The sequence below is a fragment of the Penicillium argentinense genome (genome assembly GCF_028826775.1).
Source record: "Penicillium argentinense strain IBT 30761 chromosome Unknown utg000011l_segment0_segment0, whole genome shotgun sequence".
Taxonomy (NCBI): domain Eukaryota; kingdom Fungi; phylum Ascomycota; class Eurotiomycetes; order Eurotiales; family Aspergillaceae; genus Penicillium; species Penicillium argentinense.
Window position 1 is genome coordinate 51,799 of NW_026622670.1, and position 27,186 is coordinate 78,984.

Genomic DNA, 27,186 nt, shown 5'->3' on the forward strand with positions numbered 1-27,186 from the left:
TACGCTGGGCACTCATCTTTCAAGTTTATCGAGGCGCTTTGTGTTTCAACGTTCTCAGGTTTCGTTTCAACCTTTGTCTACCCTTTACCTTTCCTAACTTGTCTAATATCATGTTACGATGAACGGACTTAGCGTCTCGCTTCTCTTTTGTGTGATAACGATGAATCGTGCTCGCGAGATTGTCCTTGCTCTTGCGGCCGGATCAGAAAGATAAGTCTATCTCGACATTTGTAGCTGTTCGTACAGGCCATTAGGAGTATGAGTTGTTGCTTGTCTGTAGCTGAATTAGAGGGCCACTCACTTAATTCGAAAGCTGTGTCTTTTCAGGAGCTACGTACACCTGTGAGTGTTTTATTATCTGCGAAAGGCCGTACAAAAGCAATAAATTTGAAGGCAAAATAATATTGAAGGTTTGTAGAGTCCTAAAGCTCATTGAGCGCCGACCCGGAAGTACTCACTACATAAAGTACAAAAGCTTATTTAACACTGAATCTCACTCTCCTTCCAACCATCACTCTCCTCGCCGTCCGGTCCCGCCGACGCAGCCGAGATACCTTCACCTCCACGCCCAGCAGACGCCTTCGTCTTGCCGGTACTTCCACCGCCGACAACACGTCCGCCCTGCGCACGCTTGACACGGCACCAAGGACCCACATCCTTATCAAGGATGAAGGTCCAGATAACCCACACCCAGCTGCGGTGGCAAGGAAGAGGCTCATAGAACTCCTTTGCAATGTCGTGCAACTTGTGTAGTCTCGTCCATGGGATAGCAGGGAAATCATGGTGTTCGTTATGCAAGCCGACGTTGTAGGTGAGGATGTTCAGCGGGCCGTAGTAGGAGTATGTCTCTGGCGGGGATAGGTTGTCGAGCACGGAGGGACCATCGGTCTTGGCTTGTGGCTTGAACTTCAGTTCCAGAAGGGACTCTGTTCCGCCTGTCTTGACCTTTGAGAAGAAGTAGTGCTCGGCAATGAAGTGGCCTGCGCAGGGGTGCAGGGATCCCGCGAGGAAGGAGCTGGCGATCAGGTAGTAGAAGGGTTGAAGGGAGCCGGTGAATTTCGTCAGGATGTAGTCGAAGCTCAGTTGCACGGCCAGGTTGATGAGATGGATTGAGGTGAAGGGCGGGCTGTAGATGAACATGGGTCGCAGAGCGTAGAAGAGGATTTGGAAGGTGCAGAAGAAGGTCTTGCCGAGGACGGAGTCAAGGAAGAAGGCTTCGAGTGCGGTGGGGAGATCGGTATCCAGACCGGTGACACCAAGGGACTTGTGGTGGGTAAGGTGGTAGGGCTTTAGGATGTTAGCACTCAATTGCATTTGTATGACCGGCTTTGTGGACACCGTTGGCTTCTCAACGCAGGCAGACTCACTCTAAACGCAGCACTGTAGGGCACACCGATAGGGAGGTTTGCGAAGATCGCCAGCAGGCGGTTCGCCAGTGGTGATCTGAAGGCAAGGTTGTGCGAGATCTCGTGGATTGCCAGGAAGAGGTTCTGGTTGGCAGTGGCACCTATCAGGTACGCGGTGGCCAGGAACCGCCAGTCGAGGATGGAGGTATTGCGGAGGAGGTATGCGCTGGTAAGTTGAGTAGCAACAACGCCGAAGACGACATATTTGGTGAAAGGCTCAGGTCCGCAAAGTTTGGTAACCTTGATCCGGTAACCAGGGTTAGCAACGATCCAGGAACAGGAACCAGGAACATGGAAATGGTGCCAGGAACAGGGCTCGACGCAGTCGGAATGACCCAAACACTGCATTCATCGCATCAACGGATATAACGGACCTCAGGGTGAGCCTTGATAATGGCTTGTCGTCGAGACCGGTGCGGCTCTTCGGTGTATGTCCAGAAGAAGCGGTCTTCAACGGCGGAGGTTTCGGGGGCCGGGATTCGAGTAGAGATGGCTTCTTTGGCTGGCGGCGATGACGCCGTCGCCGCCGACACCCGGAGGTGAGGGGAGGCTGTTTCGACGGCAGACATTGCGAGGGCGTAATGACGAGAGAAGGGTCGATAGGCTGGAGAGCGGTTTGAAAAAAGGCGGCGGGAGGCGGTCGTTCCACGTGGGGCGACACGGCCAACTTGGGTGGCTCCATCGGTGGCGCGATCTACAGGAGGGTTTATTGTTACACGCATTTCGATTACTGGGATTCATGCGAGCAAATTGTATTGTCTTTAAGGTCGTTTACCATTTTGTTTTATTCTTTTTTCCATTATCGCCATGAAGCTGCGTTTGCCAGATTGTAAATATTGCCTAGTAATCGTCACCGCGGCTAATCACCTCCTTGACAGTCGGGCGGAGCACGATGGTCTAGACCGAGTTAGTCAGGTTATTCAGCAAGAGATAGAATCAATGAAAATGTCAAACTCACGTGTTCAAATTGGGCAGTGTATGAACCCTGAATATCGCACAGTGGCGGGTAGTCCTGGACAATTCCAGCCTGCACCAGGTTGTTCAACTAAACGCAAGTTAGCAGCTGTCGCATTGAAGTATTTCTGCAGACTTGTTCAACATACCCCGAGAAGATACTTCTCCTGACCCAGACGGTCAAGATAGCGTCGGCACCATGGAAGAGTACCGAAGTTCTTGTTGATGACATTCAGCAGGTTCTTAGCGGAGGAAAGGCGCAGAGGGACGTTGGGAGCGTTCGGCGTGAGCGCATAATGGGAAGTCTCCATTTCCTCACGGACATAACCCTTGCCAGTACTACCGAAAGTCTCGATAGCGAAGACTTCACCTTCCTCCATCTTGGTCTGGTCGGTGCTCTTGACAATGGGTACACTCTTACCGCCGTGAATAATGTGCTGGTCGATGTTGTGGCCGTTAAGGTTGCGAATGCACTTGACTGGGTGCATCTGTCCATTGAGCTCGACTTCGTAGCTTTCCATGGCTTCCTGGATGGCGGCACCAATGTCGCTCATGCGGACATCAATTCCAGCTTCCTATAACATGTCTCGTTAAAACTATCCTTCAACCCGTACCGGAAAACAAGAGAACTTACCCTGATACCAGTGTTAGTGGCGTCCTTGACAGCCTCCAGAAGCGGATCGTAGACCGGGTCAAAAGTCATGGTGAAGGCACTGTCAACAATGCGACCGTTTAGCTGCGCACCGAAATCGACCTTCATGACATCTCCCTGGTTCAGAACCATCTTGTTACCAGCATTGGGGGTATAGTGAGCAGCGCAGTGGTTGATGCTTAGACCGCAAGGGAAACCCATGCCACCCTTGAGGTTATCGCCCTCCTCCAGACCCTGGTGGCCGGTCAAGGCGCGCACGGAGTCTTCAATGCCCTCCGCGATTTCAGTCAAGGTCTGACCAGGCTTGATGTTCTTCTGTGCATATTGACGGACTTGGCGGTGAATCTCGGCTCCTTGGCGATACTCGGTCAGGAAGTCCTGGTTCATGCGGTCGAGGTAGCGCTTCTCCTCGTTGGTCGTGCGGTAGGCATTGTCGTTCAAGTATTCGCAGATCTCTCCCTCGGGGTACTGGTTGTTAGGGAAGAGATTGGACACAGGAACTCGGGGAGGTTCGCTCTGGACCTTGGCACCACCCCTTCTTCTTCTTCTTGGACTTGCGCTTCTTCTTCTTTTTGGCAGCTAGAATGCGATCATGTCAGTAACCCAAATTTGGGGATAAATGCAAGAGGAGGAGGCCTCTGCAAATGTAAGGAAATGTGATCACATACCTCCAGCAGCTCCAGCTTCCGGGGCACCCTCGCCTTCCTCTTGGTCGTCGTCGGAGTCGTCCTCGGCCTCGCCCGGGGTGGCCTGGCCAGCCGCGGGGGCGTCGGCCTTGGCGCCGTTTTGGCCGTTCACTGAGAGAATGTTAGTCGCACAACATGGAAGAGGCAGCGGTAGGCACTCACAGGACAGATCCTGCAGCTTCTCGGTCGCCTGAGCTGCCATGGTGGGGTAATGGTAGATCACAAGCGGAGTGGGAGAAGAAGAGGGGACAATATGGCCCGGATGTCGGGGAAAGATTTTTGCTGACGATAAGATAGCGGCGATCGCCCAAGCCACCCATGCCATACTATACAATTGTATGGTCCTATAGTCCTAGTGGCCACAAATTAAAGGAAACACATATCCAAATATCTCAATTTGCTCGGAGACTGCGAAAAAATTCGATTTCCAATTCTCTATATACTGTTCCCTTTGGTTTCTCACATTTGGGTCTATGCGGGGTCCGCGGGACATTTGTAAGGACTTCAAGTAAACAACTTTGTATACGAATGGTAGGAAACTAAATAACAAATATGAAAACCCTGAGCATCAAGGTAAGGGCCAAAAAGCTGGCTCAGCAGCGATGAACTATGTAAACCATCGATCAGTTATTGCTGTCCTGACCAAAGTCGAACGGAAAAGAGATCGGCACGCCCAACAAGCACAAGCTCGTCACGGGGACAACCACTTTCAGCAGGGCCGAGAGCAAGAACTTAGCAGTGCCTTTCATCTTCCTACGACTTGAACTACTCAGCTCAGAGCTTTTCTTTACCTCTTCAATAATCTTCTCCACCTTATCTCTGTCATCCGCTTTGACCTTAATTTCATTGGCCCGGATCTTGCTCACAAGCTCATCGAAGCTCATCTCCTGCAACTCCGAAGAATGCTTCTCCCAATCCACATTGCTCTCCATACTCAGATCTTCCAGTCGCTTGAGATGCATCTCCAAATCATTCTGTCGTCTCCGATCTTCCGCCCGGCGCTCCGCACGAAGCTGCTCCTGCTGTCGGAACACTCGGTCAAGGTCACGATCATGCTTGCGCTGATGCTCCGCTAGAGTCTCCTGTAACTCTTTATCTTTCTCCTCGATGGCCAACTGATAATCCTCCCGCAGCTTCTTCAGCTCTTCTTTATGCCACTTCTCGAGTCGGATCAATTCTTCATTGACAGACTTGCCAGCCGCAGTTTCGATAAGAGGCTTAGCCTCCTCGACAAGCTCTCGCTGGATTTCCAATGGAACCGGACTCATGTCCAAGAAATGACTAACGATCTTCAGTGCAGACGCCCGACCCGTATATCGCATCATGCGGGATCCACGCTTAAGCATCTGGCCCCAGAATTCGGGCCGATCTCGAAGTTCTGCTTCCCGATCTGTCCCTGTCTTCTCCTCTACCTTGCCCCAGAAAGAAGTGGCCAGGATGACATTCTTGAGTGGCTCCTCGCCGCAGAGCTGTCGGAACATGCGAAGGTTGCGGAGTGCAGATCCCTCCATGCGAACATTGTTGATGTTGTGGAGGTAGATAACGCCATGAAGCTTCTGTTTCTGCTCATACGAATCTTGGAGCCAGTTGGCAATGTCTTGGAGGACCTGTGTCTCGCTTTTGTGGGTATCGTTGAATCCCGGTGTGTCGATGAGGTTGATGTTGTAGCCGTAGTAGTGGAAGGTGTAGCCTTTCATTTCGCTTGTGCCTTGGTGGAATAAAGTTAATCCATCCCTGACAGGCACGTTGAACTCAAGGTTACTATACTTACATGACTCCAGATTGTGTCCGATGACAACATCGGTCGCTTTGCTCACGGTTTGAATGAATGTGCTTTTGCCGGCGCCCGTTACACCCATTACGGCAATGAGGGCCCACGGCGCACCAGGAACGATCTCGGAGATAGTATCGGCTGTCATGTTGACCTGAACTTGATATAGATACCAAATAATGAGGGTAATAATAATTTAAGTCCAATGTGAATTAATTTCCTATCTCTCTGGTGTGGTCAAAACAGGTCACCTTATGAGAACTGACAATGAGGCGAGGATATGCGACTCCAAGCCTCGACTCCTAAGCCACCTGGCTCTCGCCCAGGCGAATGCTCGCGGTATCATTACTGCTTAGCCCCTGCATGCGCCCGGGTTGCTTACACTTCCGATCTTCAATCAATAGGAAGAGAGAGAAGGAATACCACATAGAGTCTACACAAGGACATGAAACATTAATTTCTCGCGCGTGATAAGGAATGCAGATGCTGTCAAGATCGCTCCAGTTTACCCCATATAGACCACAGCCTCTTTCCACATGCGGTTGGAATCATAGCTCGCCCCATCACTGCTCCCATAGACCACAACTGCGGGGTGCGTGACAACCCGGATAGTGGCGCCGTCTAGTGCCTTCTCATTATCATCCAGCAGCTGGTTGTGTAGCGAGTGAGCCCTGATTTGCAACGCGTGGTGATACGCTTCGGGGAGTTGCGCCTTGGAATGGAAGACCAAGTAGCTTTTTCGCAACCACAACTTGTAAGAGAGATGCGCCGCTCCGGTGAAAATGCGCTGCAGCTGAGCCAAAGAGGGACCCTCCACCGGACTAGGACTAGTCAGAAATGCGGCAGAGGTATTGAGGAACTCCTGCATGATATGCTGGGCTGCCTTTTCGCGAGCCGCCTCGGTCCGTCGTTTCGTGGTTTCCAATAACGGACGCTCCTTCTGGTCGCCTCGTGGCCTTGGATCAAGTAGTCTTAACCACTGCGAGCGCCACGCATGCGCTCCCTCGAGGTTTGCTGCAGATAAGATTTTAGTGTGCGAGGTTAGACTTTGCGGGCACTCCCGTGTCAGATGGGTTTATCACCACGCACCTTGACTCGTCTCCTCCAATATCCTTGCTAGCGCCTCGTGTAGCTCGCGTCCTCGCGCAGCCACATTGGGGCCGTCTTCCTCAGCCATGCGCCAGGGCAGAAAGAAGAGCGGCCGGGCGAAGATCTGTCCGTAGACAAAGTCCATCAGCATCGCCATGAGGATCAGATGAGGTAGGTGCTGGTCATTCCGCGCAAAGATCTTCTCATCATAGCGAAGAACGCCTTGCCAGTCGGCCTGCAGCTGGTCGGGTATTGTGCCCAGCCCCGAGAGCAACTTGATCGAATTCCCGATACACCATGCCCGGGCTTCGCGCTCAAGATTATTGAGTTCTCGCCGAATGATGTCGTCCGAGTCGGGAGCCCATTCGGGTTGATCCTGGAAGCGAAAGGCGCTGGCCTGGACTCTGCGCAGCGACTCAGCTGATTTGACCTGCTCGTCGCGCGCTTTCTCCAGTTCCTCGTCTCGCTGCTTGATCTTTCCAAGGAGATTCTCGTATTTGCTCTTCATGGTCTCCAGATCACGTTTCAGAGCTTGATTCTCGATGGCAAGGGTCGTGTTGCCGGCGGAGTCCATGAACTCTTTGAAGTCGTCCCATTTCTCCACGTAGCGCAGGAGAGCCTTGACGTCTCGCTCTCGTTCGTCCAGGGATTTGGCCTTTTTGATCAGTTCCTGGTTTTGCTCTATTATCTGGCGGTCCTTTGATTGAATCTGCTGTTCCAATCCTGAGATGCGCTTCTCCAGCCGCTTGAGACTTGATGCTCCAGAAGCCTCGATGGTTCGATGAAACCCGCCCCGGTGTGCCATGTTTATAGATCGTTGAGATATAAAAAAGATTCGATATTCGGGTGTTTTTCGGATGTCCTGGCTTCGGTTGAATTACGTGCTCGTAGCAGCCGATGCGAATGAATAAATAATCGAGAACACTCGAGCATCGAAGACAGGCGTAGACTCTCCAATCAATGTGGTTGCAGCAGGCGGCTGACCCCAAGCCTCAGCCTCATCGGGTATCTCTTCCGCAGCGCTGCAGCAACCCAGGGGATACCTGCACGACCAGCACACGGCTTAGCCCAACCCCTCTCCGAATCATTGGCACGGATCACGAGAGGCGAAAAGCAAAGAGAGACAAGGGGACAAGGATGCTGCGGATCCGGAAAAGATTGGCAAATTGATGCCGTGAGGTCAAACACGCCCGGGCGATCTTGGGATGAGGCTTTAATGGCCGTGTGCTTATAAGAACGGCACGAAGACCTTCCACTGCCACTGCTGGTCAGCCAGTCCTCACCAGTCTTCACCATGCCTACATACAGCAGCCACAGTTCGTTCCACAGGGGCGATTACGGCTCGACTGTGAACTCGAACAAGCTCCACAAGATTATTGTTGGCGTGGACTATGGAACGACTTTCACTGGTAAGTACATCTCCTTAGCCTGATCTGATCTGCCGAGCCTCCTAATTTTTACCTGCAGGTGTTAGTTACGTCGACTCCACAAAGAAGTCAATCGAAGACATAAATGTGATCCGCACATGGCCCGGCCCAGTCAGAGAAGCCGACGAGACGTGGAAGACCCCTTCACGCATTGCCTACGGTTCCGAGAACCCTTCCTACGATGGCAACGGAATAAAATGGGGCTACATGGTGACACCGAGGATGAAGAGCTACACATGGACCAAGCTGCTTCTTGATCCCAAGAGACAAGCATACGGGCCCGCCGATGACGACTTGGATATCATTGAGGGAAACGGCCTGATGCGTATCCCTGATTTCAAGCTGCGTGCTCGAGAGGTGTGCTCAGACTATCTTAAAGAGATCTATAGATACACGCTATCCATCCTCGAGCAACGCTTCACCCCAGAACTCATGCGGGTCACTGCGTTGGAGTTCTGGTTCACGGTCCCGGCCATCTGGTCCGACAAAGCGAAGAACGAAACGCATATCGCTGCCTCCCTCGCAGGCTTCGGGACCCGAGCCGGCGACTCAATATCCATGATTCCGGAGCCAGAAGCTGCGGCTGTTGCCACTCTGAGCTCGTTGGCGAAGGACGAACATGGTACGGAACTCAAGGTCGGCGATGGGATCCTAGTCTGTGATTGTGGAGGTGGTACTGTTGATATAGTCACCTACAGGATTATCCAGGTCAAACCGGAGCTTCGTTTTGAGGAACTACTGGTGGGCACTGGAGATAAATGTGGATCGACTTACATTGATCGCGAATTCCACAAATGGATGCTGCAAACCTTCGGAAGGGCATTTGAAAAAGTCAAGTTCGAAAAGAAGGGACCAGGAAGTCGGTTCATGAAAGACTTTGAAGCTCATAAGCGGGACTTTGCTGTGAACTCTTCTGACCAGAAGTTTGAGGTTGAGCTCGTGATGAATGCCCCTGACGCTGAGCACTATGACTCTGATAACAGCATGGTCATTTTCAAGAAGTGAGTCAAGTATCAAGTCCTTTCAGATCTTTCAAGGCTAATCGGGCAATAGAGCCGAGATGGAGTCGTTTTTCAAACCCGTTACGGCCAAAATCGAAGACCTATTGAACGACCAGCTCAAACAGCTTGGAGACGATGCCCGTTCAATAATCAAAGTAAACCATCACCAATTCTCCGTCAGGCAGTTGCAAATTGCTAACACATCCAAAGAAAATTGTCCTCGTGGGAGGCTTCGGCGACTCACGATACTTGGAAACAGTCTTACGAAGCTGGTGCCTCCGACGAGGCGGGATAACCCTCCTCTGTCCCGAAAACCCGTAAGTCAAGACAGGCAGCACAAAAATCTTCAAAACTAAAATTAAATCCAGACAAGCAAGCGTCGTCAAAGGTGCAGCACTCCGAGGGTTAATTGGTACAAAGCCCGAGAAGCGAAAATGCCGTCTCCACTACGGCTTCCAACTACACCTACCCTTCCGCAACTCCATCGACCCGGAGAGTCATGCCTGGATCTGGGAGTGGGATGGCAGTAAGCGTTGCAAGAATCGCATGAGGTGGCTTGTTGAAAAGGTACCTTCCAACCCATACCCCTTGGTAAAGTAAATGCTGACACAAATGCTACCAGGGCAAAGCAATCACAAAAGAAACCCGCATCCCCTACGAATTATGCCGGGTTTATTACCCCAGCAGCAGCTTGAGCTACTCCGTTGACCTGTATACCTGCGAAGACGACGTTGCGCCACAGTGGCTACAGCCGCAAAGTAAGCTGGTCTGTTGGAATTGAAAGGACATCGCTAACGTGACATCCAATCCGCTCAGCCTGCGTCCAAGTCGGAACATTGCATTACTCGCTTTCTGAGCACCAATTATCCCGATTCAAGACGAAGAAAGATGATGCCGGGAAGAAGATGTATCTCCTGGAATATAACATTCAGGTCGAGATGTTTGCGGATAAGGGGTTGTTGCAGTTCAGGATGATGGGCACTGATGGAACGGAGATTGGGAAGACAAATATTGAGTATCGCTAGTTGATCATGCTGTATATTAGAGAGGATGTGCCATTTTTGATACTGGGGTTTTCTGCATTTTCTTTTGTAACCGCGGTGTACGCCAGGTCCAGGCAAATCATCTTATACTCATATATTAATTCAAATCGACTTCTCTCACTGCGCAATTTGATCTACTTATCTTCCTTCGTACTATCTACATCCCCTGGGGGCGTAGTCCTCTAAGAAACGTTCAGGAACAATTACGGTGCTACCCTACAAGGAATTTTTAAATTTTTAAATTTTTTATTTATTTCATTGCCTAGTTGTGCCTAGACAATATCGGCAAGCGGCATAAATAGTCGTACAACACCCCCATTTGTGCACAACAATGTCCCCATCCGCAAACAACACCGCCGTAAATTCAAAATCACCCTCACAACCACAACAAAATGGCCATCCCCAAATGCGAGCGCAAATTCGGACTCACAGGCCACGGTTAGGAAGGTAGGGCCGAGGGCCCAGGACCATCGGACGCTTGGGCTTGTCATCGTCAGCGTCGGTGGACTTGACCTTCGTGTCCATTGAGGAATGGCACATGCCGGACTGGACTCCGAGGACGGTCAGAATCTTGGGCTGTTCAGCACCAGTGCCGGCGGGCGTGATCTTTGTGTCCATGGGAGGACGACGCGGGCCAGACTGGAAACTGACAGCAAATGGACCCTTCGGCTTCTCAGCGTTAGTGTCAGGGTCAGCGGCCTTCATTAGCTTTTCCATCGTAGGGCGCATGCCAGACGGGACGCCCAGAACAGTTGGCCATTTTGGCGTGTCGGTGCCAGTTTCCGGGGCAGTGGGCTTCGCCTTCTTGCCCATCGAAGGGCCCATGCCTAACTGGGTATCGAAAACATTTGGACCCTTTATCTCAGCCGTGTTAGTAAGTTTTTCCATGATCTTTGCCTGTGTCTCCACGAGCCTTTCCACAAAGGCAGGGTCCACAGAGACAGGGACTTCAAATGCAGGGGTGTGTAATACCTCGGTGATTGGGTTCGTACCCATTGTTCCCATTGACGTTCTCTTGGTAGGAGTCACGGAAGGCTTAGCACTCTCACGACCAGAATCAGTAGCATAAATGCTTGTTTGCAGACCTGGGGTGATGGCCCTGCTCTGAGCACGGGAATTCGGTTTCGTGATGAAGTCGATCTCCATAGGATCATTCATAGGCGCCATGTCGAAGTTTCCGCGGTCAATGGATTGCACCCCCAGAGTGAGGGGCGTTGGTGGTGCGGGGGAGGGTTGTTTCTCAGAGATGGTCGATGCAGATATGTGTCTCTTCATGAAGTCTTCGAATCGCTCTAATTGACCTCCAGTAACTTCATTCCCAGAGCGTCGCGAGAGAACTGGCTCAAGGTTCATGTCGAGGGAGGAATGAGCAGCAGTCGAGGCGCGGTGCCCTTCAGGGACGGTCTCAGAGGTGCCCGAACTAACCAGGTTCTTATGAGCCTCCCTGTACTTTTCGAGCGTCTCGCCGACAGCAAACACATTTCGAACTCGCGCCAGACGCATCGATGGAGAACCACTCGCTGACACTTCTTCAGTTAGACAACTGTTCACTGAGTGGGGAGAAAAGAAAAACGCACAAGGATCAAGTTTCGAGCGTGGGGGCGTGTGAACGGCCACATCAAGCTTACCTGTAGTAGAAACACTCGACGCGTCATCACCACTGATCGAGGAGATTATCTCCTTATGTTTGGCCTTGTATTGACCCATCATCGTATCCAGCGGCTTCATCTCATCCAGTAACGACACGGCCTCGTCGGCCCTACCGGGAGTAGTTGAACGAACACGGATGGGCTCGGGTGTTCCTGCTGCACGTGTCTTGTCAACTCCAAGCCTTTGGCTCCAAACTTTCTTCTTTTTGTCCTTGCGGCATTCAAGAACCAGTTTGGCTGTCTTACCTGTGCTTGAGGATTCGAATCCAATCTGATGTCTCTTGCCTTCGTGAGATCTGAGCTTGCTGGGGATTTTCGAGAGAATCTCTTCACTCAGGATTCTCTTCGTTAGTCCCTCTCGTTCTCTAGATCCAATGTCGCTCAAACGCGATGGCAATTTACCTGATTTCGAAGGGCCAATATCGGAGCTGGACCCAGACCGGTGTCTCTTCGAACCCAATCCTGGAAGAGGGTCCGAGATCGACAAAAGTTCCAATTGCGGCGCCAAGTGCTCTGGGCTTGATTTCTTGGGAGAGAGATTATCGTCCACAGCATATCCTGCAGCCTCGTCACCAGATGATGAGATGTTGGCTGGAGATCGGTACTCAGAAAAGCTGCCGTTTGACAGGGCTCGTGGGCTGGAAACAGGGGTATGAGGACCTCCTTTGCGTGTGAAGTTAATAACTTCATCCTCATCTTGGAAGGATACCCTTTTGGGTTTCTTACCTCGGTGAGATTGTTCTTTCACCGGCGTTTCGGGTTGCAGGATTTGAGCATGCGCATGGACTGGCTCCTGTGATGTAGGCTCTCGGACGTTGACATTCCCAAAAGCATGCCTAAGAGCGGCAGCAAATTGGGCCTTAGACAACGGCTGGCCCGTTTGCTCATCAATGAGTTGACCATCGTACTGATCAATGAGTTCATCAATGTATTGTTTCTTGGTCTTTACTCCTTCCAGGAACTCGAGTCCTTCAAGCTGCTGTGCAGATGGGCTCATCAGACTGCTAGCAATCGCATCAATAGACCCAATAGTCGGAGGGGTATTGGGTTCAAAATCTCCAAGGTCCAAGAGAATACCAGTCGGGGCCTTAGGGGTTGGCGCTGCCTTCGTAACCGACGCGACCTTGGGGGCCTTTCTCTCAGACGAGGAAGCTTGGGCTTTAGGAGGGCGCTGGGGAGGTGGGCCTTTGCCGCCTTCAGAAGCTCCGGGGGGCTGAGACACACTTTGGATACTCTGGTGAGCAGAGGGACTCTTGGGCTGCTCTTTTGCTGGCTGGAGTTTTTTCTTGTCCAGTTGTGCCTGTTGTTTCCTTTTCGATTCAGGCTTTGACTGGTTCGAAGGCACTTGTTTTTCTTCTGGCTTTCGCGGGTTGACAGGGGCCTTCGAGCTGTGAGGCAAAGCCTTTTGCTCAGTCTGCTGAGAGGCCTTGCGTGTTCCACCAGAGGCCGGCTTCTTTGGCTGACTCGGAGTCGACTTCTTTCCACCTGGCTTCTGCGGGCTAACGGGAGCCTCTGAGCTGGGAGGCATTGGGCGATGTTCGGGTTGCTGAGACACTCCGCGTGGTCTACCGATGTTTGAGAAGACGTGAGCATCTCTTAAAAAGTCGGCCGGATTTGTCGGCATCAAGTTGACTAGAGGTGCTTGCTGTGCCGAGAATGAACGAAGGCCGGGGCGCGAGGTGTCTTCGCTGCTAATATAGTTAGACTTGATGCCAGGGTATATAATGGATTTGGGGATTTCATTGCATACAAAGGTTTCCGAGAAGGTCTGGATCTTCCAGCAGGCATTCCTGAAAATCTATCAATAATTGTTCACTAAGCGTTGGGGATGTTGGTACTGACTGGACGCCCTGCGAGCATGAGAAGTTCCCCGACCTCGTCGGACCGGAGAATAATCGTCGTTGTTTATGTCAAGTGCGGGATCGAGAGCCGTGGTCGAAGATCGTCGATTGTGAGGTGTAGGCAAAGGTGTTGACATAGCCCTGTGATTGGGTCCAGCTCCTCTGGAAGCCCTCAGTGCGGTTAGGTACAATTCAATTAGGGGGTATAAGAGGGATAGTCAGAGATACATACCCCCCACCACCGCGGCCAGCATTCTGGAAAACCCCATGGTTGTCGCCTCGGGCCCTTCTGGCTCTTCCACCAGAGCCAACAACGGATTGCAGTCCGCCGGCAGCTTGAATATTCCGGAGACGGTGAGTCTGTCCACCGAGCATCGGGTTCAAGTCTTCTAGTTCTCCGGTATCACCAAGATCAACATGAAGATCTGAGAGAAAATTGATTAACCCAAGTTACTTTTCTGGTGCAGAATTTGAGACTCACTATGCCAGGCATCAAGCGTCGGCTTGTTGGCCTGCTGGAACCGGTATTCCGGGGTGCCTCTCTGATTGCACGCTCGTGTTGCCTCGATCTGCTCAATAGTGGCATTCGGCAAAACTTCTTCATCGTAAGTACTGAGGTATTCTCGGCGTGCAGTGCCTAGATCGTCCTGTTGAATCCATGTCAGTCAAATTTGCAAGTGAAAGGCGTAGGACTCTCACCATTTGAATCGTCATCAGACGTCTCTCCCGTTCTGGGTCCATGCCCGTGTTTGGATCCATGATGACTGTGGTGAAACTGGGAAAAGTGTCACGAGTTTGAAGAAATGGTGTAAGGTGTATGGTGACGTAGAAATAGGGCTGAGGGGTGTTCAAAGCGGCGATCGCTGGTTTCTTCGGATTTGATTCCACGCGTTCGTCGTGATCATAAGGTCAGCGAGAGAAGACGGAAGTGTGGGGTAATAGGTGATAATTTAGAAAGAAAGTGGAAGATGACGGTGGTAAGAAAGAGTAGGTTGAGGTATGGAGGGGTATGACGGTGGTTGAATCGTGAATGCGAGACAGGCAGACGGGTGATTTGGCTCGGCCGTTTCCGCTTGCTGAGTCTCAGGAAAGACGCAGTGAGAAGTGCGAAACTGGGATTTGGAGGACAGAAGAGTGGTAAGCCTGGGTGGGCCAGGGCAGACACGTCTCCCTCCTCCTGAAAACGATAACGCAAGCTCGAACGAAGAATAAAAGAGGCGGAGGGGTGGAAGCGGGTGAGAGATGGGGAGATGAAGAAAGGAAGAAAACAATGTGGAGAGGCAGTAAAGCAGAGGGAAGGGGAGCCCACAGGCGGCGACAGATGGATACACGACGGGGACGCCGCACGTGTCGCACCTTCCTCCTTTGTGTGGCAACCAACCCTACCTTAGGACAATTGCACTCGTACGGCAGTGCTGTCTACTCTGCTGTGGCATCATACCTCTCCCGGTCTTTACAGCTGGAGATTCGTAGGCAAAGCACACTCGTAGCGTTATTTACCCTACTGCGGGATCACTCTTCCTCAACCGTTGCAGTTGAATAGTCGTAGGCAACTACGGAGGAATCGAGAAAGATTGACGCAGAGTGGTACTCTGGTCTCTTTAGCTATATGGGCACCCAGAGAGAAGTATGTACAGATTGATCCTCGGTGCTACGCACAGCCCAGATGCATAAATGACAGCATGGAAATGCTTGGGTATGTGACATCTACGAAGCACCACACGTGTGACCCCCTTCATCTACAAGCAGTCTGAGGTTAGTAAAATCATGCAGATAGAGGGAATTGAGGAACATACTCGTGAAGGCATCGGCAATGGCTTGCACAACAGAAACCACCATGACGATAAGCCCGAACCCAATGCATGCGTAAGCTGGTATCTTTTCCCGGCGGCTAGCACTGCTCAGTTTGATATAACATAGAGGGGGGAAGATGTAAGCCAGTGCGGCAGCGCTGGTGGCCCCAATGAGCTCGAAAACCATTCCCAGATCGCAGGTTACGAGTGCCAGCACCATAGAGGTCACCACCAACGAAGTTGTGAATATCAAATGTCGATGTGAGTTGAAGGGTTCGTCGGGGAAGTAATACTCGGTCATGACGGATCGGCATACGAAGGCCTCCAGCGGGAGAGTAGTCAGCATGTTTAAGCCGAAGCAACTAGCAAGAGTCAGTACAACGGCATGGAGTGATTTGTTGTGGGATATCATACAATCTAGCAATGTTAACCAAGATGTTGTCTAACGGGAAGTTGTTGAGGACATTGCCTTGGGTTTTGGAGCCGAAGGACAGAAACCCCGCAATGCCCATCGCCAGACACATGATCAAAGACACACCGGTTGAGTAGTGAGTAACGGTTGCAAAGCGATCGAGCGTCGGTCTCTTTAGGGATCCGTAGATGAGAAGGCTGTTGTGATCTAGAGAAGGTCAGCCTCAATGGTCGTAGATAAAGCGCAAGGGAACTTGACGTACGGCAAACGAAAGCTGATGATGATTGTTAGCAGTTGTTCTTAAGGCATGATTTATGATTGCACTCACCAAAAGATATCACACCCACTGCCTGAAACAATCCAGAGTTGATGACGAGGTGGCTCTTGATTTCACCTCGCGATTCGGAAGGAACTCGGAAGCCTTGTGTGATGACTGCGACGACAATGACGGTCATACTGACTAAAGCGAGTGCCGAGGCTTTTGCTAACTATCAAGAGGGTGTCAGTCTCTACTAGAACGGCATGGGGTAGAATTTTCAAAAGCGTTCTCACCTTTGCAATGTCCCGGTACAAGGACAGAGGATATGAAACACCCAGAACGAAAAGCACAATCACCGCTCGTCGATCGGTAAGTAGCCAGAGGAAAGGGATGTCGCGAAGGGCCGGAAACAAAGCCTCCAGAACGTGAGGAATTGTATCACCGACAATGATGCAAAATGCGATCATGCCGCCGAAGGCGAATGCCCATTGAGCAACAGAGATCGCGATGAGCCCACTTTTGCCGAAACAGTATTGCATAGTCGCTTGAAAGGAATCGGCCCCGCTCAGCTTCGAATTGACGACGATCAGGCGGATGGTCCAGTCAACGGTAACGGTTAATGCGGTCAGCAACAGAATTCCAGTGACCATGCCTGCTTGGCGCAAAGCATAGGGCTGGCCGATAATACCTGCTCCGATAATACTGTTGGCCATATTCATAAACGCCATTTTCATTCCACTGCGCGGCCGCGCGTTCTCCAGGTGGTCTTCGGGAAAGAAGTCGTCCGAGGTTGCGAGGGTCACACTGGGGGCTTCGATATTGGTGAGCAGAGGAACACTCTGGCCTGTATTGCGTATGCCGCCAGCTCTTCCCTGCTCGCCGAGCTCATAGTCCTCCTCGTCTAGCCATCGTGTGTCCTCCGAGCTGCGGACGTGGCCATTGGGGTAGCCTTCGTCCTCTGTCTCCTCGTCCAGGTTAAATCGAACTCGATTTGTTGTGCGCGGGGTACGGCGTTGTCCGTCCGGGGCAGGCTGCGATATGGAGGATTGGCGCTTTGCGCGTCGGGCGTTGTCCGCGGGTGTCGCGGGCGAGTTGGCTGATCCGGGGTAAACCATGGGGTCGTCGGACTCTTCGTGTGGGCTGGACAGGAGATTCTGGGATTCATGCTCGTACTGGCCATTTTGACCAGATATGAGGCCATTGTTTCCCTCATCCCCGGGCATCGTTGACCGTGAGAGCTAAAGCAAGGTCGCTCGGTCCTTTTAGGCCACCTGCTCAGCGGCACGTGATGTGTCGATAAGAGCTCTTTAGTTGATAACGCGGCTCTGCCAGCAACGTTTGACGTGCAAGCGCTGGAGGGCTGGTTCTATCAAAATGTGGAGCCTCTGCGATTATGTGAAAGTGAGAAAGCTCGCTTTGTCTTGCGATCGGGTCTGCGTTGAACGGATGACGTGGGCCATTCCTTCAGTGCTGTGGGGACAATTTGACACTGTACCTAGGTGTGCCGAGCCGGGCAAAAGAAACAGATCTATACGCGTTCTAAAAATAAATCGGTCCAAAAATCGAATGTGCCAGACTCACAATAACCAAATTGAGTGCTTTTAATGACTTGAATTAAGCACTACGAGCAATGGATTTTATGGTAGGGTACGATGTGGTTCAATGCTGTTCACTCAGATCTGGGAGATATATTTGTTGTGGGCGGACATCATGTGCCGCATTTTTTCCCGCCGACCACGGTCCTTCCGCTCAGCACAATTCGGCGTAGTGACATTTGGAGTGACCAATGCTTCATAAGTGTCGTGGTTGCGTTTTCTCGATTACAGGTTCTTCAAAGCAGTTGAGTGTTTTATGGCTGGCCATTTTGGGCTGCTTTGAGCTTCATCAGAACGACAATTCAAAGCCCTTGACATGTCGCACAAGGTCGACCTGGGACACGCCGTTTTTGGGGACCCAGCCTCCCAATTACAGGTACAATTCACCGCTGTCGGAAGATTCAAACGCCCGATGGTTTCCCCTTTCGAGAGCTCAGGGTTTAATGAGACCCAGCTGCCCGAACTGTTGACAGCGTGGGTCACCGAAGCACCGGAGATCGAGCTTCGTTTCGACATCGACATTACTCCATGTCTGGAGCGGACCTTGACAATATTTGTCACGAGTATAGAAAACGCCATATGCAGCTCGAAGGTATATAACGTCTCAATTATTCATTCCACTTGTTATTTGCCATGGTTCTGACCCGCCATTGTTTGTGTTTGATCTAGGTCTGGCCGGATCTCGGATTCACGATCATCTTCAAGAGTTGCGACTATTCCAACAACGACAACGGCTTCATGAGTAGCATCCTCACATTCGGGATTTGCAGAGATGTTTCTACACCGGGCCAGTCATCTCGCCGAAAGCTGCCATCGATACTGAAGAACCCACCCAGTGCTCATCCGCCGCCGGACGTCCCATCGGCGACCCTGGCCGCAATCGATATACACCTACATTACGCATTTCCACCAGGATTTGAAAATAAATGTGACGAGGCGGAAAATTTTTCAAGCCAGGTATTTAGCGAAAGGAACTTGGATGGCTTCGTCGATTTTGTCAATCCCATGCAACAGCATTCAATACCACACAACAAAGGGGCTGAGAAACACTCCATGTCTCTCTACAGATTGCTGGATGCTGGTCTTCAGAGACTTCTTCTTCCAGCCTCGAAGAAGGTTTCCCGAATAGTGATGGTTGGCGATGGTCGTTTGGGCAAAGTGCACGAGCTAGCTCCAGCAGCTCTCAGCCCGAGCTATCGTCAAGTAAGTTTCAACGTTCTTGAAACTGACATCCGCTGATGGAACCCCCAAGGCAATGGATCAACGAGGTGTCTCTATTCCGATCATCTCCAAGGCCATAGCTTCGATGATTGAAGGCAGCCGGAGCCCTGATATAGCAGACCAGATGAAAAACTTGTTGCGCCGTATTGACACTTCGCTAATCGACTCAACACCTACCTCTTCTGGACCGAGCTTGAATGATGCCATAAAGTCATCTTTGTGGCGTATCTCCCAAACAAAGCTCCGAAAGATGAAAGCCCCTAGACTGACAACTTCATTCTTCCCTGATTTTTCTGGGTCGATGAGTACAGATCCAGACGACGACGGAGACATTTGTATGCTATTTGAATTTTCAAAGGACCTCGATGAAGTCTTGGAAGTCAACGATTATGATGACCTTTTCCCACCTACTTATGCAAATACATCTCAAGAAATGACCGGGGAATTGAATGACTTGATGGAAGAAATATGTATGGAAATGGACAGCGAATCGAGCTTCCGCGATATCTCCAGTTCGAGTCCAGCAACAACGTTCAGCATTCCTACAAGTTGCCAACCTCTTCGGACTCGGTCCCCGTGCAGTTCACCCAACATGCTTCTTTCGGATCCTGTTTCAGATGAGGGACGTTTTTCCGTTCTTGAGTTTCCTGAAAATTAACCCAGAGGATATGGAATTAACCACACGGTGCGGTGCTATGTCAACTCATGAGAATCGTATGGAATACCATGATTCCCAGGACCGGTATCTGCAAGGGGATCTGTTATCGAAATGGCAGATATGTTATATGCTGATATATTCTCAATATCCATAGAGAATATCAATTCTAGTCTATCAATATGCGTCTCTATCATAAGCTACCTCTAAGAAAGCTCAATTTCATCGGAGAGTCCAGCCTCAACTTTTGAATAAGCAGATAGCATCCCTCGGAAAAAGAACTAAGACTGGATCCCAAGCCCGAACATCTTGACTGAGTTATTCCAAGCCCTATAAAATGGTTAGCAGATGAAACGTCAACTCAGGCAATCAAACTTACGCTTCGCAAACTTCCTCCACAGAGATCCCTTTCACCTGAGCAATAACGTGCGCAACCCTCACAATAGCAACAGGCTCATTCCGCCCCTTAACCATAAATCCCTTCTGCCACTTCTCCTTCTTAACAGACTTGGGCAGTTCCGGTGCGCCTTGCAGGAACTTGGCCGAGGCATGTGAAGGTCGAATCTCGCACTAGAAAAACCAAGTCAGTCACATCCCACCGCAAGATACCAGAAAATCAACGCTGCATACCCAAGGCCCATCCGTCTCAATCTGAAGCCTCTCCAACGGTATAGCCTTCACAACCTCAAGATTCTCCTCAGTCTTCATACTACACCCATTAATCCCAATATCAACACCCAGCTCAACAAGCCTCTGCATCTCCTCTATCGTCCCCGTAAAACTATGCACGAGACCACCCATCGGCAAGCTCGGCAACCGCGAAGAAAGAAGTCGTTCAAAGTCCTCGCTCGCCGCACGAGAATGCAAGAACAAAGGCATTTGAATCTCAACAGCCAGATCTAGCTGCGCCTCGAAGTACTTCAGCTGCGGCTCTTTCTGGCTGTGAAAGAGACGGTCATAGTCGAGGCCGATTTCGCCGAATGCAACGGCGAGTCCGGCTTCTTTGGCTTCCACGGCTAGTTTGCGTAGCTCGGAAATCATTTTTTCTGGGCCGCCTGGGTACTCGTCGAAGAGTTTTGCTTGGCATGGGTGCACGCCGACGGTCGCGTAGCAGAATCCCGCTGGGTGTTGTTAGTGGGTGACTGGTTTGGTGTTATGGGACGAACTTACGGTAGTCTCGCGCAATTTGGATGGCTGTTTGTGATTCTTCCAGGTCGGAGCCTGTTACCATGAACTTTTCGCAGCCGATGTCTTTGGCGCGTTGAATGACGTCGTCGAGGTCACCATCGTGTGCCTTTTTGCCGTGGTAGTGGCCTTGGAACATGGGGTCGCTCAGATTGATGCCGATCTGATATAAGTTAGTTTCTGTCTTGTTGCGGGTAGGAGACCCCGCTCGGTGAAATAACTTACATCGACATATCGCAGCGGTTTGGTAGATTCCGCTTCAGTCATGGTTGCTTGATATAGCTTTTTCGCAAATGTCGAGAATGGAGAAATATTGACAACTAGCGCTGGCCGAGGGTGCGAAGAAGCTAGGTTGTGCTTTCGAAGGAAGACTGAAACAATTGTAAGCTTTTCATGTCCACTTTCCCATGTTCCAACCCAAACTGTAGCCTAAGACAGAAAAAACAGCCTCAGAAGACTTGAAGCACACTCACAAGAACTATAACGGACAAAAGTTGGGCGGGTCCACGCGACGGAAGCGCCTACAAAGCTTTTCGCAACAATGATGGATGTACCGGTCCTGGTAACAGTCGACAAGGCACCACGTCCCGTGGGCAGAATGTGCATGAGATCAAACAGGGTCTCGCAGAGATCTGATGCGCCGTTACTCCAAATGCCTAACACCGACAAGTTGTCCAAAGTTTGATGATTTTGTTGACTCACCCGCGGATATCACCAGCCACAGCTGTGGCTTCAAACGTGGCGCAATTAGACAATATTAGTCATCATTTGGGGCAGGGGATCCGGAGAGAAAGCCGCGTTGGAGTCGGGGGTCCGCCGAGGACAATTGTTGCTAGTGGTAAACTCGCTCGTCGCTCGTTGCACGTCTTAAGGGATCGACTGAACTGCAGCGGGGAAAGTGGGTGCCGGTATGCGTGTTGGGTTTTGAAGTATATGCCCTCTTTTTTGCCCTTGAAGAACGTACCTTAGCTGGGTATCTCCAGATCTAATGATCACAGATGGCTTGCAGTGTGAAAGAACGAGCAGATCGTCATCAGGAACCGCTGGATCGAGGCTCAGCCAATAAAATAGCATGTAACAAAAGAAATCGGTACAACTTGACCCGAAGCCAGGAGTCCGGGGTAAGGCCGGGGACATCGCCGTGGTGGAGACATTCTCGTCACTACACGGAGAGCCACCGTGATAAGGGCGCCTCCACCCATGCGAAGAGGCCTTTGCTGAGTATTTGGCCGTCTCTGGCTGGCCAATTTCCTCCACTTTTAAATATCGAGCCGCGCCCGTCACGACCATTTGCGCACCTGCTTTGAGTCTTGTCATTCTCGCCCTCGCTGGCCCGGTCGCTACCTGAGAAACGCAAACTTGGAAATTCGCGGATATTGATCAAAAGTTCGCTCATAAAGATGGCGGACCAGAAGCTTCTGTCGGCAAAGCAGATTTCAGAGCACAATTCGCCGGATGACTGCTGGGTCGTCGTGGATAACCAGGTGTGGGACGTAACTGATTTTCTGGAGGAGCATCCCGGTGGCTCGACCAGTACGTTGATCAGGGACCTCATCGCCCAAGGGAATGACGAACTGACGCTGGGGTGTACTAGTCATATTAAAATACGCCGGCCACGACGCCACAGAAGCCTACTCAGAAGTCCACGCACCGAGTGTAATGAAAACCAACCTCCGACCCGACAAATTCAAAGGCGTGCTGGACGAATCGACAATCGACGAAGACTGGATCAAGCCAGCACCCGACAAGAGTCCAAAGGTACTACTAGACAACGAGAAGCCCCCACTAGGAACACTGATCAATTCGCACGACTTCGAAGTCGTGGCTTCCAAAACCGCCAGCAAGAAAACGTGGGCGTTTTACTCCAGCGCCGCGACAGATCTGATCACGCGTGACGCGAACAAGTCCTGCTTTGATAGGATATGGTTTCGGCCGCGGGTGCTGCGAAATGTGCGGGACGTTGAAACCCGGACGACGATTCTCGGTGGTGATTTTAATTTGCCGCTTTTTGTTAGTCCCGCTGCGATGGCGAAGTTGATTCATCCTGATGGCGAGTGTGCTATTGCGCGGGCTTGTGAGAGCAAGGGGATTATACAGGGTGTATGTGTTGAATCTTTACGATACGGTCGTCTTTGCTCACTCTTGTTAGATCTCGAATAACTCCTCCTTCACCATGGACGAACTCCGAATCGCCGCACCCACCGCCAGCTTCTTCTTCCAACTATACGTAAACCGCGACCGCGAAAAATCCGCCGCATTGCTCAGGCAGTGCTCCGCGAACCCGAACATCAAAGCCATCTTCGTCACCGTCGACGCCGCGTGGCCCGGTAAGCGAGAAGCCGACGAACGAGTCAAGGCCGACGAGAGCCTCTCCGTACCGATGTCGCCTTCCAAAGCCCAAAACGACAAGAAGGGCGGTGGTCTCGGCCGCGTGATGGCCGGGTTCATCGACCCGGGACTCACCTGGGAAGATCTCAAATGGGTGCGACAGCATACCCACAAACCGGTTTGTCTGAAGGGTGTCATGTCTGCGGATGATGCACGGATGGCGATGGAGGCTGGTTTAGATGGGATCTTGCTCAGTAACCATGGCGGCCGGAATCTGGATACCAGTCCGCCTTCCATTATTACGCTTCTTGAGATCCAGCGCCGGTGTCCGGAGGTTTTTGGTCGGATGGAGGTGTATGTGGATAGTGGGATCCGGCGGGGGACGGATATTCTCAAGGCTGTTTGTCTTGGGGCGACGGCTGTGGGGATGGGGAGGAGTATGCTTTTTGCGACGAATTACGGACAAGAGGGTGTTGAGCATTTGGTCGACAGTATGTGTTCTCGGTTCTGCTCAGCTTGTTAGAGGTGCTAACTTGACCCCTTCTAGTTATGCAAGACGAATTGGAAACGGCGATGCGCAATATCGGCATCACCTCGTTGGATCAAGCTTCGCCGGACCTCCTGCACACCGGGGATGTCGACCACCTGGTTCCGGCCACGGGCTCGCACCCGTACGCTCGGGCCATAGCTAAAGGGCGGGGTTCCAAGCTGTAGCCTTCGCACTGGGGAGCCAATGGCTATCTGAGCAGATATCTAGATTGGTAGAGATATGATAGAAATAGGCAAGATCTAGAATTGACATCTTATCACTTCTAAAGGACTCAATCTCCACCAGGTCAGGCCCATGGACCGTCAGTTCTACAGCAGTGACAACGTAATTCCCTACCATTTAGCTAAAATAAGGTATCTCAACATCCCAACGTTGCGGAATATTCATCCCCTGAATCAATGTCAATGCAGGGGTAGGAATGCCGCCAAGCATGGTGTGACACCTGCCCAGCCGGCCCTTACAACGCTACCCCTGGCTATGCTCCGTAGTGGCGGTAGTGGATGGGGAACATTGCAATGCTGGACTGCGCCACGGTCGGGTGATCATTGATCGTGGATCGTGGATCCGGGGGATCCGTAAGCTTTGAAAGGGGTCACAGGACTCGTTTACTTACAGTACCCTTCGGAGGTATAGGGTAGTATGCATGTGGCTCACCGGTTCCCAAGCCGTATGCCGCTGCCTGAATTACCCCTAGACTTTCTTATGTGCATTGTACGTAGAGTACTTGAGGTACTTGAGCGAGCTAGTGTCTCACCGCTGAGTCGAGTCATGGGACCAGTGTTGAGCGATCGCCACGCACGGGTGGTGGTCCTATTTTTGCAGACGATCCACCCTCCCAGTCCTTCTCGAAAGAGAGGGGGAGAATTAGCTGGTGAGAATGTGTTGCAGGCGGGAACCAGTCACAGGCGGGCAATAAGTTGCGGGAGGGTTTTCCCGTTCTCTCCAGCGGGCATGACGCAGTCATCGTGCAGGCCGGACGGGAAAGGAGCCAATGGCCGGGGACAGTAGGGAAGATCGCGGAGGGAACGCCAGACTCCGATGTACCCTACCCTAAGATAGGTACTCCAAAGTATCGGGTACGCGCAGGGCGGGTGTGCTGGTGGATACGGGGTAGATGGTGTCCCGCATGGCTGGTACCCGGTACTTCACGGTACATCGAGGACTGGGTATCAAGTGGTGACGACGGAGACAGCCTGTGCAACCCCTCTTCAGTTCTGGTCAGGGTCGCTATCAGCTCAGCTTGCTCAGTACATGAAGATATAATGTTGAATTTCGTGTCATCGACGTCAAGACTCGCGACGATGTGCAGTGCCTGGAATAATGTTGTGGGTATCGATAAGCCCAGACCGCCAAGAGTGGATTCATAGCTCTCCCCAACGATTCCCAAAGTTCCCCGAAGTACAGAGTACACTCGAGTACACTCCCGCCTATAAAGGGAACTGTTGTGCTTTCTCCCCTTCCGTGATTTCCCACTTCTCCCTGCTCTACGGTGCTGCCCGTACTATATAACACACCCCGTCTCCGCCTTCCACCTTCCATCTCATCTCATCCGAGCTACCTACCCTATACACCGCCCTACAACACGACATGGCCGCCCCCCGCTCAACCTCTCTCCGCGTCCTGCGCCAGCTCTCCCAGCATTCCGCTGCTCCTGCCCGTCGTGGCCTGCACATCACCGGCGTCCAGTCCGCCCAACCCGCCAACCCGGCCGACAAGGCTTCTATGTATGCGGCTCGCAGCCTGCCCGACCTGAAGCTCGAGTGCCAACGTCGCTCCATCCGTGCTGCTGGCAGCAAGTCGGAGGTAATTAACCTTTCTCACAATCGTGTATGAGTCACATCGCTAACTCGATGTAGCTCGTTGAGCGCCTCTCCAACCACGATGCCCTGCAGACCCGCGCCTTTAGCATCGCCATGCGCCGCATTAACCCCAATGCTTTCTCTGAGTATGTCTCCAATCTACAGAACCCAAGCATAGCCTCATCTATACCCGCTCCACCCACCCCGTCTTATCGAACCCCAGCTAATGTTAACACCCACCTCCAGAACCCGCCAATTCAACACCTCCCGCTCCTCAAGTGCAGTCGGCGACACCTCCCCCGTCGACTTCATCTACATGCCAACAATGTCCGAAATGGAAACTCCCTCCGTCAGGTGGACATCCCCCCAAATCCCGGTCCTTCCCGACATGCACTCCCTACCCGCCGACACACCCTCCGCCCCACCCATGAAGCCGCAGATCTACACCGTTGCCGGCTCCGGCGCCGACGTCGCGGCCAGCCCCATGTCCGAGGTCGTGGACAACCATGCCGTCGATATCGACCCTTTCTCGCTGACCGAGGCTGTTGGTCGCTCGCGCGTTGGTGAGGAGATGAACCGCCGGACGAATGGGGAGACCTCGACAGAATCGGGTGTTGTGCGTGAGTTGTGGACGGGATTTTTGGATGATGTGCTTGGGCCAAAGCAGGTCGCTAGGAAGTAAACCCTACCCTACGATCTGATTGTGGTTGCTGCGACTTGATTTGCGATTAAGCTTGTTACGGCCTTTGATGAATGCTGGGAAAGTGCTTCTTCGGCATGTTTCTTTTTTTTACCTTGGATGTTTTTGGGTTATTGTCCCGAGCGTTGTGATAATATTGTCTTCTACTACCCTCCGGGTCTCAGTGCGCAAACGCACTCAATCCATTTGTCAAATCCTCCAATCATCACTTTCAATTCCATCGTAGTAGATTCTATCTACGTCATCGAAAGTCCAGTCCGCATATGATTGACTCATCCCGATTTTCGTTTTGCCGAGGTCCATCTGCCCTAGGTACAGTAATCTGGTTACCCGGCTGATCTGCGGTGCGTGATCTACGCGAGCACCGGGGATATTTTCAAAGTTGGCAATTACTGCCAGGAAGTACCTGAGGTGTTTATCCGGCAACTCTTGCATACGTATTGTCCGGTCATTTCGGGGTCATGAGGCCGGTGCGGGTGCCATCCCGTGTCCGAATGGCCGACGGATGGTGGACCCTGTGCCGACGTTTACCTTCAAACCTGGGGGTTGAAGAGATGCCGGGAGATTTCCGCCATTTATTTTCTCTTCCCGGAGACCAAGGGACGCACCTTGGAGGAGATTGGTGCTCTCTTTGGCGATTCAGAGAATGTCGTATCCCACTGGTACGATGCCACTGAGGAGGAGCGCGAGAAGATTGCTCGCGAGGCGTTGTCCGAGGCTAGAAATAGCAGCCATGATTTGCAGCATAAACCAGCTGCGATCCATGCGAGTCGCTCTGATCAGCGAAACAAATGATACATTGCAGAGCAGAAGGAACAAACGATGAAAGATTAACCATACGTTTATGGTAAATGAGCTAGTATACCTGAAAAGATAACATTCTTTTTCCTGGAGTAGTTGTGTCTTCCTTGAGCCAAAAATCCCCGGCCTTAAGTCTTTTGCCTCTTATTTCCAGTAGACCCGTACATCCGGCACTGTGGAAGACCAATCCCGTGAAGCTTCCCCGGGTTTTGACTATGGTCACGCAGACGAACCGCGTATTTTATAGCCAAGAGATTCCAACGAGATTTACAATGACGCCGAGACTGTCGTCATGCCCACTGGATCCCCTGTGGCAAAGGAACCCGAACTTCACCAGACTTTCCACTGGACTAACGACGCGGTTTAATT

The 27,186-nt window shown here is 51.7% G+C and overlaps 13 protein-coding genes across 13 annotated transcripts; 4 read left to right on the plus strand and 9 right to left on the minus strand.

The window, feature by feature from the left end:
• Positions 1–480: 480 nt before the first annotated feature.
• N7532_011020 (sphingolipid delta(4)-desaturase family protein) lies at positions 481–1,754 on the minus strand (the record flags this gene model as incomplete). The annotated part of the gene is made up of 2 exons (XM_056623511.1): positions 481–1,287; positions 1,368–1,754. The coding sequence occupies 2 exons, from the start codon at positions 1,752–1,754 to the stop codon at positions 481–483; spliced, it is 1,194 nt and encodes a 397-aa protein (XP_056468499.1).
• An 8-nt stretch (positions 1,755–1,762) lies between these two features.
• Positions 1,763–1,975, minus strand: N7532_011021 (Sphingolipid delta(4)-desaturase; the record flags this gene model as incomplete). Its single annotated transcript, XM_056623512.1, has 1 exon — positions 1,763–1,975. One exon carries the CDS (start codon positions 1,973–1,975, stop codon positions 1,763–1,765), a length of 213 nt encoding a protein of 70 aa, XP_056468500.1.
• A 525-nt stretch (positions 1,976–2,500) lies between these two features.
• N7532_011022 (Methionine aminopeptidase 2-1) lies at positions 2,501–3,900 on the minus strand (the record flags this gene model as incomplete). Its single annotated transcript, XM_056623513.1, has 4 exons — positions 2,501–2,935; positions 2,995–3,512; positions 3,681–3,809; positions 3,861–3,900. The coding sequence occupies 4 exons, from the start codon at positions 3,898–3,900 to the stop codon at positions 2,501–2,503; spliced, it is 1,122 nt and encodes a 373-aa protein (XP_056468501.1).
• Positions 3,901–4,321: 421 nt separating this feature from the next.
• N7532_011023 (uncharacterized protein) lies at positions 4,322–5,617 on the minus strand (the record flags this gene model as incomplete). Its single annotated transcript, XM_056623514.1, has 1 exon — positions 4,322–5,617. One exon carries the CDS (start codon positions 5,615–5,617, stop codon positions 4,322–4,324), a length of 1,296 nt encoding a protein of 431 aa, XP_056468502.1.
• Positions 5,618–5,974: 357 nt separating this feature from the next.
• On the minus strand, positions 5,975–7,363 carry N7532_011024 (uncharacterized protein; the record flags this gene model as incomplete). The annotated part of the gene is made up of 2 exons (XM_056623515.1): positions 5,975–6,483; positions 6,559–7,363. 2 exons carry the CDS (start codon positions 7,361–7,363, stop codon positions 5,975–5,977), a joined length of 1,314 nt encoding a protein of 437 aa, XP_056468503.1.
• Positions 7,364–7,852: 489 nt separating this feature from the next.
• Positions 7,853–10,011, plus strand: N7532_011025 (Hsp70 family protein; the record flags this gene model as incomplete). Its single annotated transcript, XM_056623516.1, has 7 exons — positions 7,853–7,967; positions 8,026–8,986; positions 9,039–9,141; positions 9,197–9,303; positions 9,355–9,553; positions 9,609–9,744; positions 9,803–10,011. The coding sequence occupies 7 exons, from the start codon at positions 7,853–7,855 to the stop codon at positions 10,009–10,011; spliced, it is 1,830 nt and encodes a 609-aa protein (XP_056468504.1).
• Positions 10,012–10,455: 444 nt separating this feature from the next.
• On the minus strand, positions 10,456–13,302 carry N7532_011026 (uncharacterized protein; the record flags this gene model as incomplete). The annotated part of the gene is made up of 1 exon (XM_056623517.1): positions 10,456–13,302. One exon carries the CDS (start codon positions 13,300–13,302, stop codon positions 10,456–10,458), a length of 2,847 nt encoding a protein of 948 aa, XP_056468505.1.
• A 657-nt stretch (positions 13,303–13,959) lies between these two features.
• Positions 13,960–14,278, minus strand: N7532_011027 (uncharacterized protein; the record flags this gene model as incomplete). Its single annotated transcript, XM_056623518.1, has 2 exons — positions 13,960–14,166; positions 14,219–14,278. The coding sequence occupies 2 exons, from the start codon at positions 14,276–14,278 to the stop codon at positions 13,960–13,962; spliced, it is 267 nt and encodes an 88-aa protein (XP_056468506.1).
• A 948-nt stretch (positions 14,279–15,226) lies between these two features.
• N7532_011028 (putative amino acid transporter) lies at positions 15,227–17,206 on the minus strand (the record flags this gene model as incomplete). The annotated part of the gene is made up of 6 exons (XM_056623519.1): positions 15,227–15,258; positions 15,316–15,674; positions 15,727–15,931; positions 15,987–15,998; positions 16,053–16,212; positions 16,277–17,206. 6 exons carry the CDS (start codon positions 17,204–17,206, stop codon positions 15,227–15,229), a joined length of 1,698 nt encoding a protein of 565 aa, XP_056468507.1.
• Positions 17,207–17,894: 688 nt separating this feature from the next.
• On the plus strand, positions 17,895–19,457 carry N7532_011029 (uncharacterized protein; the record flags this gene model as incomplete). The annotated part of the gene is made up of 3 exons (XM_056623520.1): positions 17,895–18,170; positions 18,248–18,781; positions 18,831–19,457. 3 exons carry the CDS (start codon positions 17,895–17,897, stop codon positions 19,455–19,457), a joined length of 1,437 nt encoding a protein of 478 aa, XP_056468508.1.
• Positions 19,458–19,735: 278 nt separating this feature from the next.
• N7532_011030 (3'-5'-exodeoxyribonuclease) lies at positions 19,736–20,906 on the minus strand (the record flags this gene model as incomplete). Its single annotated transcript, XM_056623521.1, has 5 exons — positions 19,736–19,784; positions 19,834–20,024; positions 20,085–20,575; positions 20,625–20,802; positions 20,865–20,906. The coding sequence occupies 5 exons, from the start codon at positions 20,904–20,906 to the stop codon at positions 19,736–19,738; spliced, it is 951 nt and encodes a 316-aa protein (XP_056468509.1).
• A 1,133-nt stretch (positions 20,907–22,039) lies between these two features.
• N7532_011031 (FMN-dependent alpha-hydroxy acid dehydrogenase) lies at positions 22,040–23,681 on the plus strand (the record flags this gene model as incomplete). The annotated part of the gene is made up of 4 exons (XM_056623522.1): positions 22,040–22,172; positions 22,234–22,739; positions 22,789–23,458; positions 23,515–23,681. The coding sequence occupies 4 exons, from the start codon at positions 22,040–22,042 to the stop codon at positions 23,679–23,681; spliced, it is 1,476 nt and encodes a 491-aa protein (XP_056468510.1).
• A 1,423-nt stretch (positions 23,682–25,104) lies between these two features.
• On the plus strand, positions 25,105–25,998 carry N7532_011032 (SAP domain-containing protein; the record flags this gene model as incomplete). The annotated part of the gene is made up of 3 exons (XM_056623523.1): positions 25,105–25,320; positions 25,374–25,462; positions 25,563–25,998. 3 exons carry the CDS (start codon positions 25,105–25,107, stop codon positions 25,996–25,998), a joined length of 741 nt encoding a protein of 246 aa, XP_056468511.1.
• Between the last annotated feature and the right edge of the window lie 1,188 nt (positions 25,999–27,186).